General features: G+C 34.1%; 1 protein-coding gene across 2 annotated transcripts in view; it reads right to left on the minus strand.

Annotated features, from left to right (window-relative positions):
- The window catches only part of ASXL3 (ASXL transcriptional regulator 3), a 261,137-nt gene that overhangs the window by 77,802 nt on the left and 161,027 nt on the right, over window positions 1-22,308 (minus strand). For both annotated transcript variants that reach the window (XM_074206270.1, XM_074206271.1), the window contains exons 6-7: window positions 1,916-2,033; window positions 861-980 (exon numbers count right to left, since the gene is read on the minus strand). In XM_074206270.1, coding sequence (XP_074062371.1) covers window positions 861-980; window positions 1,916-2,033 — 238 coding nt within the window. The remainder of the gene's footprint in view (window positions 1-860; window positions 981-1,915; window positions 2,034-22,308) is intronic.

The following is a 22,308-nucleotide window of genomic DNA, read 5'->3' on the forward strand; positions in this document are numbered from 1 at the left end:
GTGTTTGCAGTAAGCACAACCTTAACATGGTAGGAAGGGAGCCCCCAAGTTGCCAAAGACGGGACAAACCAACCCAGACTGGAAACACATCAAGTCAAAATTCCTAGGTCAATCAAAGTGGGATCAGAGTCTGTGAGCAGCCCTTAATCTACAATCTAATGACATGATATAACTTTTATATCATGCCATGACATGGCATATGATGTAACAAAGCTTTAACATAATATACTTTCATTGCCTCTTTTTTCTTTCCTTCTAAATAGCACAACTTGGGTTTCAGCTAAAAAAATGTGATGAAGGAAGACTTCATAAGATAATACTAATCTACAAGATCCACAAATCCTACAACTCATGAACTTCTCAGAAATTTGAAACTATTTGTCAAGTAACTAACACAGAATGACTTTGAGAAAGACACCATAGCTAAACAGAGTTTTAATACAGAACCTTATCACAATGTATACCTCTATACTTATTTCCTGAAAGTTCACTTTTTTCCAAGTTAACAACTGCATTTCAATCAAATGAAAGCCCAAATGCCACAAAATCTTCCTCAATGAAATCACCATTTGGAAGAAGAGATCACTTTAATGAACACCATTATGAAACTCTCTTTAGTACCTATTTTATCCATTAATTTTATATTCAAAGAGAACTGTCATTCACAAATATAGAAAATAAAATTAGATCACATTTCCCCCCCACCAATGTACCCTAGGTTTTGTTTTAGATACCATGTAAGAAATTTGGTCAACTTGGTAGCATTAAATATTTTAAGAATTATTTATGGATAACCCATAATATCATTTAATAAGAATAAGAAATGTAAGAGACCATAAATAGTCCACTGATATACTCACCTAAACCAGACTTTTTCAATCGTTTTAAGTGCTGACTTGTTTGTTTTCCAGTGGGAGATTTTTGCCCATGTTTCATTTCTTTATCTGAACTGTCAGCTTCACCATTTTTAGACTCAGATCCTAAAAAAAGAAAATAGTTCTACAACTATTGTCCTCATTCGTATTCCCATTTTGAAAAGGAAAGATAAATTTTTTAGAACAACTCAAGTATTACTATTTCCTTTGTCTTTACTAAGAGATAATATCTTTTGTTATCATAAGTTGATTCTTCTAACCCTATATCTAGTAAATATAATAGTAAAGTAAATCAATTAAGGCAAAAATTGGTGGCCTATTAAGTCTGGTCAAAAGATAAATTCACTAATTTTATAGCTTGAGGATGAGTCCTAAAAAAGCACTTTTTAAAATAAAACATAAACAGTATGAGGTTGTATTCAAAAGTATTAGAAAGAGAGAACACATCTTTCCAAATAACTTTTGCAATAAGGTATTTCTGAAAAATACAAATATAAAGTATATAATAAACACAGTAACATCTCTAAAGATTTTTTATGCAAACAAATCAATTATAAACCAAAAGAAAAAGTCAGAGTTGCTGTGTTAAAAAGTATCAGAAAATAAAAAAATAATAAAAGGATCCCTAGTTTTACAACAGAAGACTGGCACACAAATTCACACCCACAAAAGAGTTGTTTTTGATAGCATTACACATCAGTATGTGGCCCACTGTTAAAGTGCAACATCCAAACGGTCAGGCAAAAAAAAAAAAAAAAACTAACAAACTATCAGCATCATTTCACATTCACTGACACTTGCTTCTGCTTGCAAAAATCAATTTATTATGTACTATCTGCACCTAATTTTTAAAAGATGGGGTTAGTACAACTAGCTTGAGTTGCATGATCAACAAGAAGGGATTAAAAAAAAATAAACCAAACCTCCAAGAAAAAATAGTATCCATTGATTTCCAGCAATTCCAGATTTCAAATGCCATTACTAGTATTTCTAAGGAATGCTCTCTGAAAACTGATCCAGCATACAATCACTTATTTTACCTGAAGGTGAATCCGACTGCTCATCAGACACCTTTAATGGTGTCAAAACAACACGAGGAACAGTCTTGTTTACCATCATTGAGACTCCATTTCTTCTTTTCTGCTGCTGTCTCAAAGCCTATAAAAACATGATAATAAAACACAACATAAAAATATAACCAAAATTATTTCTTTTAAGTGAATTAAATGAGGCATCTGACTATCATTAAATGAAATCTCTTAAGAGATCCAAATTTTACACAGTTACTAATTTGTCAAGCTTGCTAATAGTCACCTTCATGTCATTTTCTTCAAAAGCATAAAATCAGGCTTTGGGAAAAGGGGATGAGCTGAGATCATTTTCAAAGCAATTCTGACAACAAAGCAACACTTAAAAGGTTTGTTCTACCTTTGCAGCACAACATGAGGACCCCTGGAATCTGAAACTATGACTTCCGAGTAAAATAAATGTAAAATAAATGTTTCGAAACCAGGATAAAAATATATATGCCTGCACTTGTCTTGCAGGTGCGTCCTCTCTAGTATACTGTTCAGTCAATCAAGTTAACACAGAGTGTCATCAGTATGTACAGCATGTAAGGACTACAGTACTGAGGCACTCACTCAGCCGTGTGGAGTGCTGCACGAAATCACTGAACATGGCAGGAATCATTTATTTCTGTGAAGGGAATCAGTCCTAATCTTGGAAACCTTGCAGTACTTGGCTTCTGTCTGACTGACTTTAGGTATTAACCTTCAGAACACGAACATGATGGTGTTCCAGCAAATCCGGAGGAAAAAAAAATGATACAAGAATAAATCTCTCCAAATGGTAGGGCTGCTTTTAAGTTTCACAAATGAATCTACCACAGTAATAATACAAGAAAATGTTTTTAAAAGTTTTAAAATATAGGGTCCTAACTGACCACAGAAAAATTATCCCTGATAGAAAAAATTTTAAACCATTAAGCACTAAGCTTAGAGATATGGGGCTACTAAAAGTCCCTCAAAAGGGAAAAAAAGCTTGTCATGGACTGCCTGAGCCTTTGACTTTGCTTTTTCTGTGTCTATGTAATTCATATTAGCTCTATAACACTTCTTTGACTTATTTAATGTTATTCTACCAATGGTGGACACACTTTACTTCAAGCACATCGCTGATTTGCTATTTCTTTGCAGCCAAAGACTATGCAATCTTATTTGCAAAAGGCATTTCAATTAGCTATACCTAAAAGGCTCTTAGAAGATCAGAAGATTTTGTTACTCAAGTAATTAAAAAACTGCAAAATGGGAAGAGCATCGAAAAAATTTGAGAAAACAGAAGCTATAGAAAGGGGTATTCCAAAAGAAGGTACAAAGGCAATCATCATTCAAGGATCATTCCTCATTTTGTGCCCAGACTTTTGTAACTTAAGATCAAATGATAGTATTTGTAAAATACTTAACACATAGTCCTGAATGTAACAAATACTAATGTATGTTTTCTTCCGTTATGTGATAAAAAAAACAACAAATTTTACATACTTAAATTTTGTAAAATACAACAAATATTATTCTCATTTGATATTTCAAATAACTTTGTGAAATAAGCAGATATTATTATCCCCATTTCACAGATGAGGATGCTGAGGTTCTCAGCTTAGTGAATCTCCTGGGGTAAAATAGCTACAGAATGTTTAAGGCAATATTTGAATTAATTTGTCTTCCAGTTGATGCTAACATGAGAAGTCTCTGCCTTCAAGGGCAGAACTCTGAAGAGTTCAAAGGACTTTATACACATTAATTCATTAATTTTGAATACAAAGTATCAAAGGTCTGAACGATTTCTTTACCTTCCTGTAACTCATTTTAGGACTATAGCTAAAATTCCCAAGCAGAAAAATTAATATATAGATATTATATATATGTGGATATATATCCACATATACATACATACATATATGAGGGAAGATACCAAATGCTTGGAAAAATTACACACACACACATTTTTCACTCCTAAACCTATTTTTTATCTTCACTGCAAACCATCCTTTACCCCTGTTAATTACATTTCCACAGTCCTGACCTTCAAGTTAAAACATTTAATTATATTTTTTCAACTCTTTCTTATTCTATCATTACTCATCCCTTGCCATTCAGGTTATCCTTATAAATTAATTTCATACTTTTACAAAACTGCAGAATATGAACAGAATTCATGCAACTCCAAATGGAGTCTAGAAGAAATTTATCTGATTACAATTAGGCTTTTAAGGCAACAAAACTTCAAATATTACCTGAGGGAATCTTTCCCTATGCTACCCAGAGGCTATTTTAAATTTTTACTTCTCTCATTAAAACCCCTATCTCAAAATCACTGTAACCAAGGATCAAAAGAAATGTAGTAAATTGGGAAACAATCTTTACAACTAATGATTCTGATAAAGGACTCATTTCTAAAGTATACAGAGAACTGAGTCATATTTTTAAAACAAAAAGCCATTCCCCAATTGCAAATGGTCAAAGGATGTGCAAAGGCAATTTACAGATGAGATCATAGCAATTCATAGCCATATGAAAAAATGCTCTAAATCATTAATTATTAGAGAAATACAAATTAAAGCTTCTCTGAGGTGCCACCTCACACCTCTCAGATTGGCCAATATGACCAGAAAGGATAATGATCATTGTTGGAAGGGATGTGGGAAATCTGGGACACTATTACATTGTTGGTGGAGCTGTGAACTCATCCAACCTTTCTGGAAAGCTATTTGGAACTACGCCCGAAGGGCAACAAAAATGTGCATACCCTTTGACCCAGCAATACCACTACTGGGTCTATATCCTGAAGAGATGAAGAAAAAGGGTAAAAACATAACTTGTACAAAAATATTTATAGCAGCCCTGTTTGTGGTGGCAAAGAATTGGAAATCAAGTAAATGTCCTTCAATTGGGGAATGGCTTAGCAAACTGTAGTATATGTATGTCATGGACATTTAAGAACATGGACTTTAAGAACAATAGTATTATGGTTCTATTAGAAACCAGGAGGGACGGGATTTCAGGGAAGCCTGGAGAGATTTGCATTAACTGATGCTCAGTGAGATGAGCAGAACCAGGAAAAACACTGTACACCCTAACAGCAACATGGGAGTGATGTACAACCTTGAAGGACTTGCTCATTCCATCAGTGCAACAATTGGGAGCAATTTGGTGCTGTCCGCAAAGGAGAATGCCATCTGTATCTAGTTAAGGAGTTGTGGAGTTTGAACAAAGTTCAAGGACTATTCCCTTAATTTAGAAAAAAACAGTTATCTTATTGTCTGATCTTGTTACCTCTTAGAATTCTTGTCTCTTCTCTAAGGATATGATTTCTCTCTCATCACACGCAATTTGGATCAAGGTACAACATGGAAACAAAGTAAAGACTTACAGATTGCTTTCCGTGGGGGGGGGGGGGGGGAGTAAGATGGGGGGATTGTAAAACTTCAAATAATATCTTTAATAAAAATTAATTTTAAAAAACCCTATCTCATGTCTCTTCCTCCAACCTTTCACTTTGCAGAGGACCTTGCCTTTTTTTAATTGAAAAAGAGATCATTTGTTGTAAGATCCATTTTTCTTCCCACTACATATCTCAAAATCTCTACATCTACATCTATTCTAAAAACCTCTATCCCAATTTGAGAAAGAGATTGGTCTTTTTCTTTGCCAAGACCAACCATTCCACTTGACTCCAACCAATCTCTCCAACTCTTTAAGCTCTTGGACTGACTGTCCTTCCCTCATACTCAAACTCTCCTTATTTGCTGGCTTTCCCTGGCATCTAAAAAAAAAAGCCCATTATCACAAAAAAATGTTCTCCTGATGGAGATGGGGAACTATTGGACTTTACTGAATAAAAGGAGACATGGTTGGACCTGTACTTTAGGAAAATCACTTTGGAGAGCGAATGGAAGCTGGATTGTAGTGAGGATAAATTTAAGGCAGGTTGACCAACCACTGGGATACTCTAATGGCACCAGTGTGAGGTGGTGATGCACTATAGTGGTAGCAGTGTCAGAATAGAGGCATCATATTAGAGAGATGTTATGAAGGCAAAACTGACAGACTCTGGAAACAGGTTGCATATGGAAGATGAGAGATAATAAGGATAACACCTAGATGGTGAGCCTAAGAGACTAGGTGGATGATGTTGCCCTCTGAAATAATAGGCAAGAAAGGAGGGGAGAGAATTGAGAGAGAAAGATGAGTTCAATTTTGGACTTATTGAGTTTAAAATATCTACTGGAAATCCAATTCTGTCAGAAGTCTTTCCTGCTCCCCATTGTAAGTTAGGGTAGAGCCTTCACTGGGATTTCTTCAATTTATCCTGACTATATCTTGTTTGTACATAGCTGTTTGCCTATTGTCTCTCCCATTAGACTGTGAGCTTCTTGAGATCAAGATTCCTTTTTTGCCTTTCTTTGTATCCCTAACACTTAGAACATATAAAACACTTAATAATGAATATATATTTATTGTGTCTCCTATATACCAAGAATGCTGATAAATGTTGGGAGACAAATGAGAAAAAAAACAATTCATGCCTATGGTCTTCTAATCTTTTTTTTTTATTTTTCTCATTACATGTAAAGATTGTTTTCAGTGTTCTTATTTTGTAAGATTTTGAGTTCCACATTTTTCTACCTCCCTATGACAGCAAGTTATTCTGATATGGGTTATATGTATACAATCATGTTTAATATTCCCATATTTAGTCATGTTGTGAAAGAAAAATCAGAATAAAAGGAAAAGTGCATGACAGAAAAAAAAAACAAATTTAAAAACTGAAAATACTATACTTTGATCTGCATTCTGACTCCATAGCTTTTTCTCTGATTGTGGATGGCATTTTCTATCACAAGTCTTTTAGAACTGTCTGATCATGAACGCTGAGAGCAGCTAAGCCTATCACAGTTCATCATTGTTGTTAATGTGTACAATGTTCTCCTGGTTCTACACTGGGCATCAAGTCATGTTTAAGTCTTTCCAGGTTTTCCTGAAACTCACCTGCTCATGATTTCTTACAGAATAGTGTTCCAACACATTCAAATGCCACAATTTGTTCAGCCATTCCCCAGCACTCCCTCAATTTCCAATTCTTTGCCAAAACAAAAAGAGCTGCATGAATATTTTTAGACGTGTGGGTCTTTTCCCCTTTTTCTGATTTCTTTGGGATACAGAACTACTAGTGGTATGGCTGGATCAAAAGGTAAGCAATTTTATTACCCGTTATGCATGGTTTCAAGTTGCTCTCCAGACTGGCTGGATCAGCTCACAACTCTACCACAGTGCATTAATGTCCCAGTTTTCCCACATCCTCTCCAATATTTATCACTTTTATTTTCTCTCATATTAGTCAATCTAACAGATGTGAGGTGGTGGTACTTAAGAGTTGTTTTAATTTGCATTTTTCTAATGATTTTAGAACATTTTTTCATATGACTATAGATAGCTTAATTTCTTCATCTGAAACCATCTGTTCATATCCACTGGCCATTTATCAATTGGGAATGACTTTATATTCTCATAATTTTGATTCAATTATCTACAAACTTTAAGAAATGAAAAGGAATTTATAATCTTATAAATGTTCCTACTAATTGATAAAATGCAGAAATAGCAAAAAAAAAAACCCAGAAAGCATCAGTATTAGAGAGGTTACAGAAAGCTTATTAATCAATCTAACATCTGGATAACAATTTGGAATTATATGAGAAAAGTAACTAAACTGTTCTTAAGACTTTAACCCAGCCATTCCACTATTAGCACTTTTTCATTATAGCAAAAAACTGAAATCAAAGTAAGTGCCCCTAGATAGAGGAATGATTGAATAAACTGGGATACATTGATGTAATGGAAGATTACTGTACAATAATTACTAAAAAATATATAAGGAATTAAGAGTAAAATGGAAAGATTTATTTAAATATATGTCAAGTGAAGCAGAACCAGGAGTACTCTGTGTGTGTGTGTGTGTGTGTGTGTGTGTGTATTTATGGAATGTAAGTGATAAATCATCACTTTCAAACAAAAGATAATGAACATCTTCCTCCAAGAAGAATGGTGGGTGCTCTAGGTACAGAATATTGCTGAAAAATAGTCCAAAATGGGGGCAGCTAGGAGACACAATGGATAGAGCAATGGGCCAGCCTTGGAGTCAGGAGGACTTGAGTTCAAATCTTGGCTCAGAAACTTAATAATTACCTAGCTTTGTGAAGGGCAGGGCAGGGAAGGAAGGAAGTTTGAAACAGTTGCTCTTAGACTTCATATATTTTGTTTTGTTATTGTCTTGGTGGCCTGGGGGGTTATATTTGAAAGTCATTCTGATACAAAAAAAAAAAAATCAGTCTGCTTTTAAAAAAGCAATACCAAAAGTAATGACAATTGAGTGTGGATTTATTTCTCCTATGTCTCTACCAATTTGGCTTACAGGCAATTCTCTTAGATTCTAGAGTTGCAGAGAAGGATTTCCTCACCTTTGATTTTTTTTCCTATGACAATAAAAATACAAATCTCTTCTCAGCGAAGGTGGGGGGGAGATAGAGAATGAGAATTTAAAGATCACAGATCAAAATTTCTTGAAAGAAGTTAACAATAGAAAGGTCTTTATTCAATAATCCTCTGATTATTAAGAGCAGATAGGGCAATTGTTTATTCAAAGTATTTATTTACAATTGCCTTGAAATTTATTTAACACAGAGTTTAAATGAAATAAGGCTTCCCCATAAATTGTGAAGTTTTCCATATGCTCCTGTTTACAGATGCCATTAACATCAGGATTTTTGGAAAGAGCCCTGGACAGTAGATAGACATTTAAATGGAATTTATAATTGTAAAAAGTTCAGCCCAACTATGTACACAAAAAAACCAAATGGATAAAAAATACTTATTGTACAGACTGATATATATAGTTGATTGGACATGCTCCAGAACTGAAATATCAGCTCATCTATGTCAAATATATTTTGTCAACAGATAGATAATGAATGAAATCTATCTTGCCCTGGAGAAGGATGGGAGGAAAGGGATGGGATGAGGGGGAATGGGGGAGGGAAGGGGGGGGGGAAATAGATGACAGAAGAGAGGGAAGATCAAGGGAGAGAGTACTCAGATGCAACACACTTTTGGACAGGGCCAGGATGAAAGGAGAGAGAGAAAATAGAATGAGAGGGGGGAGAAACAGAGTGGAGGTACAGCTAGTAATAACAACTGTGGGAAAAATATTGAAGCAACTTCTCTGGTGGACTTATGATGAAGAAAGCAACTTACCCCAGAGACAGAGCCTTGAAATCTGAACACAGACTGAAGTACATATTCATTCTCATTCTCTCTCTCTCTCTCTCTCTCTCTCTCTCTCTCTCTCTCTCTCTCTCTCCTTGAGGTTTCCCATCTTCTTGGAGAGGGGGGAGGGGGGGGTTTTATGTTTATTCTTATGTTTAGTCTTATAACATTCAATTTAAATCAATGTATGGCATTGAAACAACGTAGAGACTGTCAGACAGCCTTTTGTGGGGGGGGGAGTGTAGAATTCAGAACTTTGAAAAAATGATGGGTACATATTACTATTGTATATAATTGGAAAACAAATTAAAATATTAAAATGTTAAAAAAAAAAAAGAAACAGAAACAGCATGTCATAATGAAGTGGGTGGACTCTAAGCAAGGAAGACTTGAGTTCAAATTTCATCTCAGATACTTCCTCAGATCTATGGCACTGAGTAAGTCATTTAATTTCTAACGTGACTTAGTTCTTTCATCTCTAAAATGAAGTTGGACTTGATGTTCCCAAAGTTCCCTTCTAATTCTAAATCTATGATTCAATGACCCTATAATCAACAATTATTTCTGGTATTGCTATATAGTATATATAAGCTCCTGTGTGAGAGAAAAGAAACAAAAAGAAAGAAAAAAAGTTTGTCAAATTTATCTTCTGCCAAGATTAAAGTAATTAACTTTCAGGAAAGATAAATATAAAATCAGGACTACAGGTCATGCTTATTTTGGAAAAATGTCAAATCATGGGAGTAGAGACAGTACTGAATGGTTATGGTGACAAAGAAAAACTATTCTATTATGCTTTCCCTATATCTTAAATCCTGAATCACCTTAGAATATAAAAATTCATATGTAGATATATAAACACACAGATCCAGAAACAAACCTTGAGATTGTTTTGGAGGGTCATAGATCATAGATTTGACCATCATTTAAATGCTTTAAGAAGAAATAATCAAGAGTTGCTTTGATTGACATGTTCCCACATTCTCTTTACAAGACAGGGCAGTTTTTTTTTTTTTGCTGGATCAGTAAATTATATCCCAAAAAGTTTTAATTTAAGAAACTTCTAGGACAATTCAAAAGTTAGGTAATGATCCTCATTTTATTCTACAGTAGAAAATTAGAATTATATAAACTGAAAAATCTTAAAATCTTTATCATAAAAAATAATGTCCATTTTATTTTGCTAAGGAACTGATAGAAAACCAATATAATAGCAGATGGATAATGCAATAATACAGTAAATACTTCATTGGTGAGTTTAAAATATCTCATTCTCTGGGTGTTAAAATTTAAATAATTAAAATATATACAAACTAAACACCTGGCTGCATTAGACATCAGCAATTCACATACTTATTGGTTGACTAAATGTCAATGCCCATGTTCAGAAGCTATTATACAACATAACCTTTGAAATTTCACAGTATTGGTTAGAAATAACAAGTTACAGCAAAATAGCAAGAATGAATCTGCTCTGCTATATAAAAGAAAGGAATCTGTGACTTTCTAAGTTCTATTACCTTAAATAAATAATGAAGGCTTTCAGATAAACTGACATAGAGGAAAAGGAAAGGTTATGTTTTAATACCATGTCATTTTCCATCATAATAAAATTCAGTCTTGCTCAGTTCTTTTTCACTTTTTTGCTCTAATATTCAAAATGATTAAAAGCCAAAATTTTAAAGGAATAACAGTGAGAGGTTAAAAAAAGCTATAATCAAATATCATGCCATTCCTGAGATATTGGTAGATATGTTTTACATGTGCTAAAAAGAAACCACTAAAATATCAATTTTCAAGCACATATAATTTAAGTTTTTCTTTTATTGACATTTTTATTTCACAATAGTTTATCCTGCTCATTCAAAAGTGTCATCATCTTTTTAAAAATATATTAAAACAGAGGAAAAAATCAAAATAATTGATCAATACAACAAATAGGTCTGAAAATCTGTGCAATGAGCAGCACTTATGAGATTCTCATCCCTTCAAAGAGGTAGGGTGGGAGAGGAGTACCTTCTTATATCTTTTCATTGTTTTTATAACTTTTCAACAAATACTTTGAAGTTTCTTGTGATTATCTTTTCCTTTTATTGTATTTTATTGTGTATTGTTGTAGTTGCTGAGTAAATCATTGAGTTGGCTCCGCTTATTTCACCACACTGATTCACAGAATTGCTTCTCTGTATTCATCATACTCATCATTTCTTATAGAATAACAATATTCCATTAGACATTTAGGAATTACCTGATCTTTGAACATATATTTTGTGTCCAATTGGTTGCTTTCAAAATACACTGTCATAAATATTTTAAATTATGCAATGATTATATTCTTATCAACATTCCCTTTAGGGTATAAGACTAGTATTGGAATCTCTGGGTCAAATGATATGGACATTTCAATTACTTCATTTAATTCCAAACTGCTTTCCAAAATGGTTGTATTGATTCCCAGCTCAACCAAAAATCTACTAGTATGTTTAATTTTCTAAGAACCTCTCCAACAACAATTACTTCCATCCTGACACCTATTTGCAGGGAAAGAAATAAACTTCAGGGTTGTTTATTTGTATTTTCTGATCATTTCTACATTTAATAGTGTTTAAGGCAGTCTTCTATTTCTTTAGTGATCTCAGTTTTATTAACACAGAACTACAGAACAGATTCTGTTTATTATTTTTTGGTTTTTATGGTTTTATGATTTTGTCATATTCATTTGCTATTTTGTTGAATTTACTTTCTTCTTATTTTAAATAAAACTGAAAAGATTTATCAATTCTATTAGTCTTCTCAAAGAATCAGCTTTTAGTTTTGTTCATCTCTTTTAAAGATTTTTACTTTCTAATTTATATTTTTAAAATTTTTCATAATTCCTCTTATATGATATTTTACATAGGTCTGTTCATTTTCTGATTTTTAAATCCACATTTAGCTAATTAATCCTATCATTTTCTATTATAATTATGTTTGCAGAAATATGACTTTTCCCTTGAAGATACCTTTAGCTGAATCCCTGAAGTTTTATTATAGTCTTGAATATTATCATTTTCTTTTGCAAGAATTCAGAATTTTTGCTATGATTGGTTTGTGGACCAATTCATTAACTGTTAAGTCTCCATTTGAGTCTTATCTTTTGCTTGTATTCTCTAAATTGATTATTCTTTTAATTGTATTATGATCTTTAAATGCACTTTTATATTCTGCCTTCTCTCTGTGCCCTAACAAAAGATCAATTTTTGTGTGAAATCAACAAATGATGCTGATATGTATATGCATATATATGTATTATATATTTGTGTGCACATATGTTTATATAAATGCATACACTCATATATATATAAAACGGCATATGTGGATATATGCATATATGTATACATAGATACATACATATATAAGTTCTATTTAGAAGATGTCTTAAGTCTTTTACCCTAATCTGTTCAACAATTTTTCAGTTCTACATTTAACATTTGGCTTATCTTTCTGATGGACTTTCACAAAATTGAAAGAGGGAAATTGAAATCTCCAGCCACAGCAAGCTAGCTATACTTTCTAGTATACTTTCTAGTTCAGTTAACATTTTTCTCATGATTCTGAATGATAAATCATTTAAGTTTATGATAAACATGTTTAATTTTGACATTGGTTTGTTGCTTATTATTCCTAATGTAATTCGATTATCCATTTTTATGTTGTGAACATTTGTTTTTCCTATTTTTGATAAGACTGCAAAACCGACTATTTTCAATTCATTTATTCCACAGTAAATTTTTTCCAGCTCTTCAGTTTAATTTTGTGTAGATTTTTTGTCTTTTAAATGCATTTCTTGGAACTAACAGATTGTGAGTTTTTATACATTTATTCAATCTGTCATTCTTTTTCATTTTAGAGGATTGATTTATCTATTCCCATTTAAAGTAATCAGAGTTTTATTTTCTTTCATTTCTCTCAGGTACTCTGATTGTTTTTTCTCTGTCAAATAAGGGTTTTTCCTCAATTTTATCTGGAAACACATGACTGTATCTCTTCAATTATATTAGCTTAATTTATCTTAAACTAAATCTTCCCAGCAGCTCTCTCTTCTTCCTTGGAAACAACCTGATCCACAGTTTGTTTAAAAACATTTACCTGGTTTTGGGAGTTTTACTTATTACTTATTCTTTCTTACTTCTATGTTTAAGTTTAATTATCCCCCTCCTCTGTATCTTTTAGATAAGTTAAAAAATTTTCATGTATCTCCATTACTTTAACTTATTTTAATAATTTTTAAAATATTATTTTCATAAAAATGGTGGAGTGGGGGTGGCTAGGTGGCACAGTGGATAGAGCACTGTCCTTGGAGTCAGAAGTACCCGAGTTCAAATCTGGCCTCAGACACTTAATAATTACCTAGTCCTGTGGCCTTGGGCAAGCCACTTAACCCCATTGCCTTGCAAAATTTAAAAAAAAAAAAAAGGTGGAGTGAAGTCAGGAATTCCCACAAGGCCTGCCCGAGACCACTCCAAATACCTTTAAAATAATGACTTTAATCAAATTCTAGAATGGCAGAACCCATAAAGAGACTGAGTAAAAAAATTTTCCAGTCCAAGACAATTTGGAAGATCCACAAGAAATGACTGTTAAATCATTTGAAAGCCCCGCCCCTCCCCACTGGAGCAACCTGGAAGTTAACAGACTGCAGGAAGCCTGGGTCCCTGGAAGGGTAGGGTCTAAGACACTGGCAGTGGTTTCCAGACCTTTCTGTCCAGGCCTCAGCACAGATCCAGCCCCGAGGGGCAAGGAGCAGACCAGGGAACCAATGGTATGGATGGTAAGGGAATCAGGGGAGATTGCAGAGGCCTCTGCTATCTATCCCTGAGGCAAGACACTGTGGCTTTGCCCATACTCACATCCAGGTCACAGTCTGGGCCCCAGGCTCAGGAAAAAGAACTTTCTTGCCCTAAAGGAGCAGGGCCCCTCCTCACAGTTCCAGGGGAGTCTTGTGGTCAGCCATAGACCAGAGCACAGGCCAGGAGAGCAGTCTGAGCTGCCTCTCAAAAACTTGAAATAAATGAGGTCCCTAAAGGAACCCCTGAAAACAGCTACAAAAACCTTCAAAACCTTGGGACAGTGTTTCCTCCACCCTGGAAGCAGAACCCCATTAGCAAAAAAAAAAAAAAAAAAAAAAAAAAAAAAAAAAAAAAAAAAAAAAAATCATCAAGCCATAAGCTGGGGAAATGACAAAATAACAGAAAAAAATCTGACCACAGACAATTATTTTGGTCCACAGGAGGATCAAAATACATACTCAGAGGATACCAAGGTCAAAGTTTCTGTATCTAAAACCTCCAAGAAAAATATGAATTGATGATCTCAGGTTATGGAAGAGCTCAAAAAAGATTATGAAAATTGAATGAGGGAAGAAGAGGAAAAATTGGGAAGAGAAATGAGAGGAATGAGGGAAAATCATGAAAACCCAGTCAGCAGTTTGGTGAAGGAATTACAAAAAAAGTACTGAAGAACATAATGTCTTAAAAACCAGTTTGGGTCAAATAGAAAAAGTAATCCAAAAGGTCAATGAGAAGAATGCCTTAAAAAGCAGAAATGGCCAGATGGTAAAGGAGATACAAAAACTCTCTGAAGAAAATAATTCCTTCAAATGTAGAATAGAGCTAGGGCAAGTGGATGACTTTGTGAGAAATCACAAAACAATAAAACAAAACCAAAAGAATGAAAAAAACTAGAAGAAAATGTGAACTACCTCAATGGAAAAACAACTGACCTGGAAAAGCAATCCAGGCAAGATAATTTCAAAATTATACCAACTGTCTGAAAGTCATGACCCCCCCCCCCAAAAAAAATTCTAGAAATTTTTCAAGAAATTCTTCAGGAAAATTGCCCTAATATCCTAGAAATAGTGGGTAAAATAGAAATTGAAAGCATCTACCAATCATCTCCTGAAAGAGATTCCAAAATGAAAACTGCCAGGAATATTTTATCCAAATATCAGAACTCCCAAGTCAAGGAGTAAATATTACAAGCAACCATAAAGAAACAATTCAAATATATGCATTAACAGAATAACACAAGATTTAGCAGTTTCTACATTAAGGACTCATAGGAATTAGAATATGATGTTCCGGAAAGCAAAAGAGCTTGGATTATAACAGAACATCAACTACCCAGTAAAACTGAACATCCTCTTTCAGGGGAAAAGATGGACATTCAATGAAATAGAGGACTTTCAAACTTTCCTGTTGAAACAACCAGAGCTGAACAGAAAAGTTTGATCTCCAAGTACAGGACTCAGGGGAAGCACAGAGAGATAGGGTGGATAAGAAGAGTAAATTATGAGAGATTTAATGATGTTGAACTGCATGTATTCCTGCCTGGGAAGATGATACTGATAACTCATTTATTAAGGCAGTTAGAAGGAGTCAATATAGACAAGGCATTTGAAGATATGATATATTAAAAAGATGGAGGTTAATCGGGGAGAAAGAAATGTAATGGGAGATTGGGAAAAAGAAAGGTGGAATAGGGTTAAGTTATTTCACAAAAAAAGAGGCAAGGAAAAGCTTTTGTAATGGAGTAGAAGGGGGAAAGGTAAGGGGGAATGAGTTAGTCTTTACCCTCATTGAAAATGACTTAAGAGAGGAACTCACTCACCTGGGAATAACAATCTATCTTACCCTAGAGGAAAATAAGAGAAGAAAGGAATGGGAGAAAGGGGACAAGGGGAGTGGAAGGGGTATAGGTGATAGAAGTGAGAGAACATTGCGAAAGAAGGTAGTCATATACATTTTTGAGGAGGGACAGGGTGAAAGGAAAGAGAAAATAAATAGGAGGGAATGGGATGGATGGAAATACAATTAGCAAATAACTGTAGGAAAAAAAATATTGAAGCAACTCGCTGATGTACTTACCATAAAGAATGCTATCCACTCCCAAAGAAAGAACTGATGGTGTCTGAATATAGACTGAAGTACACTCTTTCTTACATTTGCTGATGATTGTACCCTCAATGCAGCCTCTGAAGTTGAGATACAACAAAGGATCGATTCTCTGTTGCTTGTGTTAATTTTGATCTAATAATTAACATCAAGAAAACATAGGTGCTCCATCAGCCAGCATCACACCTCCTAGAGCTTATTGTCTGCAAGGGGATACATACCCCAGTCAATATAATACAAAAATAGCTCCTACTAAATGCAGAAGAGAAATAGAACTTGGAAGGAAGCAAAGGACAAGTGACTACCCAGAAAGCTACTGGAAAAGAATGTCAAGGAGAAAAAGGCATTAAGTGTCAGAAACTGGTAAGGTTAAGAAGGATGAAGATTGAGAAGAGGCCATTCAATTTGTCAAACAAATGATCGTTGATAACTTTGAAGAAAGCAGTTTCAGTGATCAGTTTCACTGATGAGTTCAGAAACTAGAGTGAAAGGAAAAGAAGTGAAGTGCTGAAATAGATGGCTATCAAGAAGCTCTGTCATAGGTGCAACCAGGTGGCACAGTAGATGGAACACTTGGCCCTGGAGTTAGAAGTACCTGAGTTCACATCTGACCTCAGACACTTAATAATTACCTAGCTGTGTGGCCTTGGGCAAGCCACTTAACTCCATTTGCATTGCAAAAACTTAAAAAAAAAAAAAAAAAGAAGCAGCTCTGCCATGAAAGGAGCTACAGGAAGATAGAGCTTGGGCCTGGACAGACCCAGGGTGAGGGTAGAAAAACAAGTCAGCATGTATTTTCTTGCATACTTCCACTTCTGTTGCTCTTTAACATAGAGTCAAATCTGAAATATCACTGGTCCTCTGGAGATTACTTACTGGACTGTTTGGCTTTTGTTTTCCCTCTTTTCTGAAGACCTTACTCATTTTTACTTCATTGTCAAATCCCTTCTATTGCCACACATTTCCCTGCAGTGGATAGTGCACTTACCTTAGAGTCATGAGGATGAGAGTTCAAATCCAGTCTCAGACACTTGACACTTACTAGCTATATGGCTTTGAGTCACAACCCTGACTATCTTGCATCTAGGACCATCTCCAGTCATCCTAATTCCTATCTGCCCATTGGATCCAGATGGCTCTAGAGGAGAAAGTAAGGCTTGTGACTCAGCACAGCAACTCCTCACTCAAATCCAATTCATGTCCTTGTCATGGCATCACCTACCCAATGTCATGGTCTTCTTCCAGAATGAAGGACAAACATCATCATCCATATGTGGAACACTGATTACAGCAAATAGAGAATTTCTGAGTACTGTGGACCAGATCATTTACCTTGGCAATGTCCTTTCCAGGGAGGTAGATATACATTGACAATGAAGTTGACACTCACATTGCCAGAGCTAGCTCAGTATTTGGGAGGTTCCTTAAGAAAGTAGGTGAGAGAAAAGGTATTATTAGACTGACTACCAAACTGAAGGTCTACAGAGCCATTGTGCTGACCTCATTGCTATATGACTGTGAAACCTGGACAGTCTAGCAGGCCCTGTAAGGAAACTGAATCACTTCCATTTAAATTATCTTAGGGAGATTCTGAAGATCATATGGCAGGAAAAGCTACCAGACAGTGAGGTCCTTTCTTGAGCTAAACTGACAGGCATTCAAACACTACTATAGAGTGTGCAACTATGATGGACAGGACATGCTGTTAAAATGCCAGATGTATACTTGCCAAAAAGACTATTCTATGGAGAATTCACACAGGGCAAGCGCTCACAAGGGGATCAGGAGAAGTGATACCAAGCCACACTGAAAGTCTCTGAAGAACTTTAGAATTGATTATACAGCATGGGAGACCCTGGTACAGGACAGCCCAGTATGGCGTGCCCTCATCAGTGAGGGTGCTGCAATATATGAGAAGGGTAGATCTGAAGCAGCTCAAAGGAAACATGACATAAGTAAATTTAGAGTAAGCACCCCAAGTGTGCACTTAAGACTATTTGTGCCCAACCTGTGGTAGAGCATTCCAAGCTCATATTGGTCTGATGAGCCATAATTGGACATGCTGTGATTTGTTACAAACATAGTGATGTTATTTTTGGTCTTCTTCGATAACAAACGACAAGAACCAACCACAATTGTTTCACATAATATGCTACCCACAAGGAAGGGGTACAAAAACATGACCCTCAAAAGCTTACAAATGGATGAATGCTGAAAACTATCTTTGCATGTAATTGGAAAAAATAAAAATAAATTTTTCCAAAAACTAAACTGGAAACTAAATAACCTAATCCTATACAGAGAAATCATGGAAACAATCAGTGATTTCATTAAAGAGAATGACCACAATGAGATAAGGTACCAAAATTTATGGGTTGCAGCCAAAGCAGTAGCTGGGGAAAATTCATATCTCTAAACACTTACATTAATAAAATAGACAAAGAGCAGATGGATGGATTTAGTAGGTATTTAGTAGAACAAATTGAAAAATCCCCATTTAAACACCAAATTGAGAATCAAGAAAATCAAAAGAAGAATGATTAAAAAAACTAAAATTAAGTTGAAGTAATAAAAGTAGGAGCTGGTTTCATTACAAAAAATTCAATGAAACAGACAAAACATTGGTTGATTTAATTTAAAAAAAAAAAAACAAATTGCCAGTATCAAAAATGAAGAGTGAATGTACCACCAATATAGATCATAGCAACAACTTTAGCAAATTGAATATAAAATAAACTCACAAAAAATCAATCTTTTATATATTATCAACCAAATCCAACAGCACGAGAAAGAGAAAGTCCATTAAAATAACTGTAAATAATGTAAAATATTTGAGAGTCTACCTGCTAAGACAAACCCAAGAAACAATTGATTACAATTACAAAACAATTCACATCAAGTCAAATTTAAACAACTGAAGAAAAAAACAATTTCTTGTGGTAGACTAAAGCAATATAATAAAAATGAAAATTCTACCTGAATGAATTTTCTAATTCAGAACCATATCAATCAAACTACCAAAGCAGTATTTATGTAGAGCTAGAAAAAAAATAACAAAATTCATCTGGAAAAACTTGAGGTCAAGAACATCAAGGGAAATATTGATTAACATAATAGATCTCAAACTGAATTATAAAAAAAATTATCAAAGCAACTTGGTAGTGGTAGATTAAAGGAATAAATTACAAAAGACAAAGTAATTAAGTATTTAATAAATCAAAAGCTCCAAGCTTTTGAAAGAAGAACTCACTATCTGACAAAAATTTCTTAAAAAATTGGAAAGCACTTTGGCAGTAACCAGGAATAGAGCAACATCTCATAATGTGTACCAAGATAAAGTCAAAATGGGTATATGCTTTAGACATAAACGGTGATGATGTCTGTCCTTTATTCTTGAACAGGACCATGACATCAAGGAGGTGATGCCACAATATACACATAAACTGGATCTGAGTGAGGGGATACTTTGCTAAGTCACCAGCCTCACTTTCTCCTCCGGGACCATCTGGATCCAGTGCCCACATAGGAATTGGGATGATCGGAGATGGCTTTGAATGTGAGGCAATCTGAGTAAAGTGACTTGCTCAAGGTAACATAGCTAGTAAGCATCAAGTGTCTGAGCCCACATTTAAACTTAGGTCCTTCTGACTCCAGGGCTGGTGCCCTAGCTTCAGCACTTCCCAGCTGCCCTAACACCTAAAGGATGATACCATAGATAAATTAGGAGTTCAAGAAATAGCTTATCTGTTAGATTTATGGAAAAGGGAAGAATGTATGCCCAAGCAAAAGACAGAATGACAGATATAAGAAAAGAATAATTTTTATTACATTAAATTCAAAAGATATTGCACAAACAAAACCAATGCAGTCAAGATTAGAAAAGAGGAAACTGCAAAAAAATCTTTTTTTCAGCAAATTTCTCTCATAAAGGCCTCATTTCTAAATATAGCAACATCATTACTAGGTCTACAACTCAACTAAGGAAAAGAATTATATATATACAAAAATAGTTACTGCAGCTCTTATTATGGTGGCAAAGAATTAGAAGTTGAGGGGATGCTCATCAATTGGTATTAGCCAAATAAACTTTGGTGTATATGACTGTGATGTAATACTATTTTGCTATAAGAAATTATGAATAGGAATGTTTCCAGAAAAAACTCGAAAGACTTGCATGAACTGATGCAAAGTTAAGTGAGAAGAACTAGAAGGAAACTCTACACAGGAACAGCAGTATTAAATAATGATCAATTATGAATTGGGATTAGTTATTTTTAGCAATACAATAACCTAAAATAATGCTGAAGGAAGGATTTAGGATGAAAAATGATATCCACCTCCAGAGAAATAGCTGATGAATTCTGAATACAGATTGAAACATATTTTTTAAACTTTGTTCTTCTTTTTGTATTTTGGTGTGTGTTTTTTTCCACAATATAACTAATATGGAAATATGGTTTGCAAGACTGCATATATATAATCTACATCAAACTGCTTGCCTTCTCAATGAGGGGAAAAAGAGGAAGGCAGAAAGAGAGAATTTGTAACTCAAAATTTTAAAAAATTAATGTTCAAGGAAAGCTGAGTCAATATCATAAACTGACAATTCTGCCTAAATTAATTTACTTATTCAGTGTTATACCAATCAAATGATCAAAATTTTTTTATAGAATTAGAAAAAAATAACAAAATTCATCTGAGGGAACACAAGTTCAACACTATCAAAGAAATTAACAAAAAGAAATTTGAAGAAAGTTACCCTAACCCTCTCAAATCTCAAACTGTATTATAAAGTGGTAATAATCAAAACTATTTGGTCCTGGCTAAAAAATAGAGTAATGGATCAAAGGAATAAATTAGCAACTCCAGAATTAGTAGTAAATGACTATGATAATCAAGTGTTTGGAAAACAGAAGGCAGAAACTAGGTAGAGACCAACACTTTACACTGTATACCAAGAGAAGCTCAAAATGAAAACATGATTTAAACATAAGAATGATACCATAATAGGGCAGACAAGGAATAATTTACCTGTCAAATGTATAAAGGAGTGAGAAATTTAGAAAGAATTACAAGATATAAAATGGAAAACTGTGATTATATTAAATTGATCTACAGTTGATTATATTAAATTTGATCTACATAACATATAATTTGAATGTATCAATTTTGATTATATTGAATTAAAAAGTTCTTACACAAACAAAACCAATACAGTCATGATTAGAAGAAAAGCAGAAAGCTAGCATACAATTTTTATGGGCTCATAACATTTTTACAACCTGATAAAAATCTCATTTCTAAACTATATAGAGAAATAATTCAAATTTATAAGAAAACACATCATTCTTCACTTGATAAATGTTCAAAGGACAAGACCAGTCAGTTTTCAGATGAAGAAATCTAAGCTATCCACACTCATGAAAAAAATGCTCCAAATAACTATGGAGTGAAGAAATGTAAATTAAAGTAAATTTGATCTACCACCTCAAATGGCTAATGTGAAAAAAAGGAAAATAATAAATGCTGGAAGGGACATGGGAAAATGGGACACTAATGCACATTAATGGAGTTATGTACTGATCTAGCCATTTTGGAGAGCAATCTGAAACTATGCCCAAAGGGCTATAAAACTGGACATACACTTTGATACAACAATACCACTGCTAGGTCTATAGCCCAATAAAATAAAAAGGGGGGAAGTGAGAGGATCTATTCATACAAAAATATTTATAGCAGCTCCTTTTGTGGTGGCAAAAAAAATTGAGGGGAGGCTGAGTAAAATATAGCATTTGATTGTGATGGAATACTACCATGCTATAAAAATTGATGAGCAAGTGGATTTCCAAAAAAACCTGCAGACTTCTATTACCTGGTAAAAAAAAAATCAAATAAGCATAACCAGGAAAAAATTGTACAAAGTAACAGCAATATTTGATGATCACCTGTGAATGACTCAGCTATTATCAGCAATACAAGACAATTCCAAAGGACTCATTATAAAAAAAATGTTCTCTACCTTTTGAGAAAAAAATAAAGGAATCTGAATGCAAATCAAAACAGACTATTTTTCACTTTCTATGATTTTTTTGTTTTTTGTTTTTTTCCTTTTGGATCTGTTTCTTTTTACATCAAATGACTAAAATGATAATATATTATCAAAATTGCTTACTGTCT

Source organism: Macrotis lagotis, chromosome X (genome assembly GCF_037893015.1).
Source record: "Macrotis lagotis isolate mMagLag1 chromosome X, bilby.v1.9.chrom.fasta, whole genome shotgun sequence".
NCBI lineage: Eukaryota > Metazoa > Chordata > Mammalia > Peramelemorphia > Peramelidae > Macrotis > Macrotis lagotis.